The 5,613-nt window shown below is 40.8% G+C and overlaps 1 protein-coding gene across 1 annotated transcript in view; it reads right to left on the bottom strand.

The window, feature by feature from the left end:
- RGS6 (regulator of G-protein signaling 6) overlaps positions 1–2,210 on the bottom strand; it is a 255,842-nt gene extending 253,632 nt beyond the window's left edge. The window contains exon 1 of the mRNA XM_009882506.1: positions 2,127–2,210. Within this exon, the coding sequence (XP_009880808.1) occupies positions 2,127–2,210 (84 nt within the window). The remainder of the gene's footprint in view (positions 1–2,126) is intronic.
- Between the last annotated feature and the right edge of the window lie 3,403 nt (positions 2,211–5,613).

The following is a 5,613-nucleotide window of genomic DNA, read 5'->3' as shown; positions in this document are numbered from 1 at the left end:
GAAGCCCACCCTTGTTTCTTCTTCCTTAGGGGAATCAACAATTGCATCTCAGGATACCTGCTGCGAGAAGCAAACGTCTCCTTTTACTGTGACACAACACCAACCCTGAACTGTATGGTACACTGGCAGATTGTGTTCTGTATTTCAGGGAGTCCAGTGCAGTGTTTTTCTCATTCATTACTGGCAATCAAGCCATTTGAAAGGAAATGAGAGATGAAGAGCTAAACACTCGTTTGGAGAGAGGAGAGATAATCAAGAGAATAAAAGTCTTGTCTCAGATTTTGCATATGATTTCTCAAACTACAGAGCATATAATTGATGTGTAATACATATAACTAATATCAAATGGTAAACTAGATTTAGAAAGTCAACCACCAATGGAAGTTACCTTTGAAGAATAGGTAATATTAACCCTATTCATTAAAGCAACAAAAACCCTCAACAAAAAAAAAAAAGAGACATGCTTTAGCTTAATATTGACAAAACAGAATACAGTATTACTGAACAATGTATGGGGCATGCTATTCTAAAAGATAACTGTGTGTTTCACAGATGACTGGCTGATAATACTGACATCTGAGGAACACCAGTAAGAAGAGATGACTCAAACAGTACGAGTACATTCCCCGTTGATACTGCAGAACTTGAAAGCCTTACTCTACAGCAACAATAATGAAACACTACAAGACAAGGAAACGGAGAAATCCTTAGGTAGAAATGCCGTAAGATGAATAGAAAGTGAGGCACATTCAAATAAAACGTAATGTTTTCGAGAGTCACAGATTTAATGCCCTAATTCTAGATCATGCAACCAGAAGCTTCTTTCATATCCCGTATCTGCTCCAACCTGCTGGGGTGTTGGACCTCTCAGCAAACAGGTTCCAAAAAGATAATCTGACTAACCGACTACTGCTACTTCCAAATTAGCAGCTGAAGTGTGTTCATAACACATTCAAAACAAACAAGCCTACACATTACCCAGAAAATTTTCCCATGTTAACAATTCCAGATTCCAAACCAAATATGCAACAACTAAACCAAAATTATGGTTATCAAAAAGTAACACTTTAAACAACTTATGCTCTATACAAAACCTAAATTATTTTCTCAGCATACGAAAGTCATCAAGATTGCAGTTACGCAAGTAGGACACAGTACCACGTACACCAAACACATTTTAGGTTTTATAGCTATTTCGTAAGGTGCAAAAATGAGTGAAAATATAATTTTTACCCAGGATTGTACTACACAAGGAAACTTGATTTGAGCTGGCATTGTAGCTCTTGAGTTAACAGAATGGAAGCTTATTTGAGCCATGCAAGAAATTTTGTTTTTGTCAGAACATTGTCGCACTTTCACATGCTACATAAGAAACATTTTGAAGCCTAAATAAAATATATTTACATTATTTTGTTAAATTACTAAAAGACTCCATTTCATAGATAACAGATACATTGAGCAAAACAATGCCTTAGCAAATGGGTCAATAGATTGGTTTCCTTCATCTTTTATACTATCTTGAAAGTACTTCAGAACAAGACATTTTAACATGGGGAAAGAATGTTCTTTGACATAATGCACTGCTGTTATTTTACCTTTGTCTAATTCATTTTTCACTAGCACTTGAGAGGTTTCTCTTTTTTAGTTTAAGCAATGCAACAGGAAGTAATAACAACTACCTGCAAAGAATCAAACTGTAAATTATGCAACAAAACACACAATATGAAAACAGAAAAAAAAAACATACTAAAAGATTGTTGTATGTCAGCTGCTTTATGCTCAGTGCAACAAAACTTGGAAGGTATGTACAATTATTTTAGCTAGTCTTAGTAAACTTGAACGATTAGCTAAAGTCACATCACAATCATTCACAAGCAGATCTAAATTTCAAATTATTAGTTTGTCATCAAATGTTTTATACTAACAGGCTTAAATGCTTCCACTGAACCGAATAAGACTTCCAAGGTCTCAAATGCTATAGCTTTAAATACCTACTTTCCCAAAAATTATTTCAGTTATGCATCCGAGCAGCCTGAAACACACCTTTGACTTCAAAAGGGGCACGGGATCCTTGTACAAGCCTACCACATAAGAAGGTATTTTTACAAACAGCTCCAAATCCTTACCTTTCTGTAGACTATCATATTCGGAGAACTCTCTTCTGGGTCAGCGGTTTCCAAAGTACTTGGATCAGTGGGTGCTTGGGCCATGTTTGCCTCTCGTCGCTCAGACTGCAAGGACAGGAGCAAAAGTCAGTATGAGTCCAGGCTGCAGGGGAGCACGGCAAGCACACGCAACTAGCTCCAAGGCAGGCAGACGAGGATGGCACAGAGGGAACCACACTCCAGACTTCCAACAGTGCAGGATATTATCACGCCATGTCAGATAGTTAAATGCTTTGAACTGATTTGTCTAAAGCACAACGCCCCACGAGCGAGGACTGCCAAGTCCTGTACAGCTGTCGTTTGGGTCATCCCGAACACACATTTCTCTCCCAGTTCCGATAGCATAAGCCCCCCTTCAATAAAAGACCAATTAATACTCCGTACACTTCCTTTCCTTACTATAAAGCACAAACACCTTGGGCTTTTCTAGGAGCTTTTGAGACACCCTCAAACAAAAAGCCAATGAGGATAAAAAGGTTACTGTGAGACAGAGTAAGACCCCACTGGAATAAGTGGCTGCAGCAGACTGTCAGGCACAATCCCGGCTGCCGCCTGCGGACACTCGGAGCCACCTCCGGCTCTCCCCAACCCTGGGGCAGCAACTAGGAAGCAGGGAGGCATAGCTGCTTGCTCAGAGTAAGCGGCTTCCCTCACCGCTTCTCACGATACAGCTGGGAAGAGGCAGCAGGACACAGGCAAACAACCGTGCAGAATACTCCTTAAGCCAAACTGTCTTCTAGAACCACAGAAGTGCTGCCTTATCATGGCAGCACTCCAGGTCATGCCAGGCATGAGGAAAAAACTTTAGTTAAAAAAAAAAAAAAAAAGGAGCCCGCTGCAGGGAGGACACTTCAAATCCTCAGTCAAATGCTGTATTTTAAATTTTTCTTCCACCAGTACGTTTGACAAGTTACATCTTAAATTACACACTGCTGTGGAGCCGTGTGGTGACCTCTCCTAGCCTAAAAGGTAACATTGCCTGTTACAGACAGTGGCATTAAGGCCGTTTGACAAGCTCAGTTTCTTTAACATTGAAAGTAGTGAGATTTTCCATCTCAACATATTTTATTAAAAATTGAGACAAAAAGTATAAGTACGTTCACACACACATAATCTACACATTCATTCCGAAACCCCAGTTCACCACTAAACTGCCTCCCTTATTTAAGGAACAAGATACTTTCCTATTCCTTTCTCTACCCACTGTTCACATTCCCACAGGCAACAAAGTGCCCCAGCATATAATATACATATATAGCATACAATTATATGTATAATACAGCCCCAAGCCATTCTAGCTGTCAGTTATCAGCTCCCAAGGACAAGTCAACTGCCAGAATTGGACAACCTCAGACCATACCCCAGCTCTGTCCTGTCTCAGCAGTGAAAAGGCTATTACTTTAACATGGCATCTTCCACTGGAGCCAGAAGCAGCTGAGATATCCCTTTAAGCAAGAGATAATAGAGACCAAGGTTAAATAATCTACATCAATGCAGATTTGTTCATTTCTTTCTTTTATAAAGTATGCACGCACACACACAACTGTGGGCATAAATGCATTTGTACATGCACGTACCAGTTTTGAAACTCAGTAATACAATTCTAGCTCAAATTAAAAAATATGCATATATATCACCTTTCAAAGGCATGTTCAGACCAATTTAGACACTATTTTATACTTAAAGGGCATAAATTTATTTTAACTCCCCTTAAACTCTCACGTTTTCCTAGAAGCTCAAACACTGGACTGTTGTGCCAGGTCATGAGCCAAAAAGGAAATGGAACAAATTCTCTAAGCAAAATTATTAGATGCAAAAAAATATTAAATAGTACAAATGGTGAAGGGTAAAGCATTTTAAGATTACAGCACTTCGAATGATTTACACTAAAGTGCATTTTCACAGCACTTCTTAGTCATGATTTCAAGGCACTGAAGAATTATGCTCTAGGTATCATCTCTCAATTGAAAGGAGCAGGAACTAAGTAGAGATTTTATGTAACTTTCTGAAGGCAATTACAAAGCAGAGTTGAAAGCGTATGTCAAGTCACCCGAGTTTCAGCTTTACCTGCAGTATATAAAGACCATGTTCACTGCTTACATTATATCTGAGATTATATATGCATACTTTAAAAGAAAACAATTGCCATTAACTTTTAATTGAGAAATGCTCCTTTAAAGGAGAAATTTCCAATTTCTAAACAAAAAGCCCTCTGCAGCATTACTTAGCTGCACTTCACTCATTGCATTATTCACTTTGAACGTCCACATTTACAATTTCTGTTGTTCTTGTTATACTGTCAGCTCACTTGATCTTCTCTGATACTTCAGGGTTTTCCCCCCATAGCACATCTTGAAGCTTTTCATCTACTCCGGTGCAACAAGACAAAAACACCTTGCACAATATGCAGTAGTGGCTGTCACGCTGTTCGTGGTGACATTGAAGAAGCCACCCACTGCCTCAGAAGATCTACACAAGGTAATCAATACAAATGAACCTGTTGTTGGAGGACAGAAATTTGCAAAAGTGATCCCCACTAGTGCCCAGAAACTCCTCCTGGGTTTCGGTCAGGAGCAGCCAGAGCAGGGCCACCTTTGCAGGAGCAGCAGCAGGATGGATGTCACAGGGGACAAGGCTGGAGATAAGGCAGGACTGAGGTGCACCCCAGAGCAGAGACAAGTGTGGGCATCCCCTCCATGCAGCCTAGGCACTACTGGTGCTGGGATGAGCCTTAGTGGGGGCCCTGGACCAGGAGTCCCCCAGGGCCCTTGCAGAATTGTCAGGGCTCTGACCATCATCCAAGTCTTTTCTCTTTCCTTCATAATGCTTATTTAAAAAGCACAAAAACCTTTCTTAGATGGTACTCTTATTCTAGAAGAGAAAAATACTACAGAGAAAATACGACAGCAATACAACACAGGCATGCTCTTGGCTCTTCAAGGTGGAAGCACAGCAATGGTGGATCCCCACAGATCCCATTACACCTGTGCTTTTTAACATATGGGAGTTGAGTGGAGCTCAGCACCCAGGACTGCCTCCCTGCACTCCTGCCGTGCTAAAGCCTGCTTTCAAAACAATATACGAACAGGGCACTCTCACCAGCCTGAGGATTGCGGCACTGATTTTACACCCCACAAATGCAGACAAACCGCCAACCATGCAGCAGCAATACCTCTGACCAAAGAGCAACATCGGCAGAGCCCCAAGGGAGCACCACTCCATCTCTCCCTGGGGACAAACCACCAGGATAAAGGGCGGAGAGCACAGAGCCAGGACTCCAGTGATGGAGGCTACCTGCTGTGAACACAAATGAGACCACTCACATTCAAAGTGCAGGTTTTTTACCCTAATACCATGTTAACATGCTGCATTTGCAACCCTTTAATTCATATAATGGTATGTGAAAGTCCACATCTGACTTGCGTAGTTCTCTATTAAAAAACAAACC

The sequence above is a fragment of the Charadrius vociferus genome, unplaced genomic scaffold, assembly GCF_000708025.1.
Source record: "Charadrius vociferus isolate BGI_N301 unplaced genomic scaffold, ASM70802v2 scaffold50, whole genome shotgun sequence".
In the NCBI taxonomy this organism is placed as follows: domain Eukaryota; kingdom Metazoa; phylum Chordata; class Aves; order Charadriiformes; family Charadriidae; genus Charadrius; species Charadrius vociferus.
This window is presented reverse-complemented; position numbering and strand designations above follow the sequence as displayed.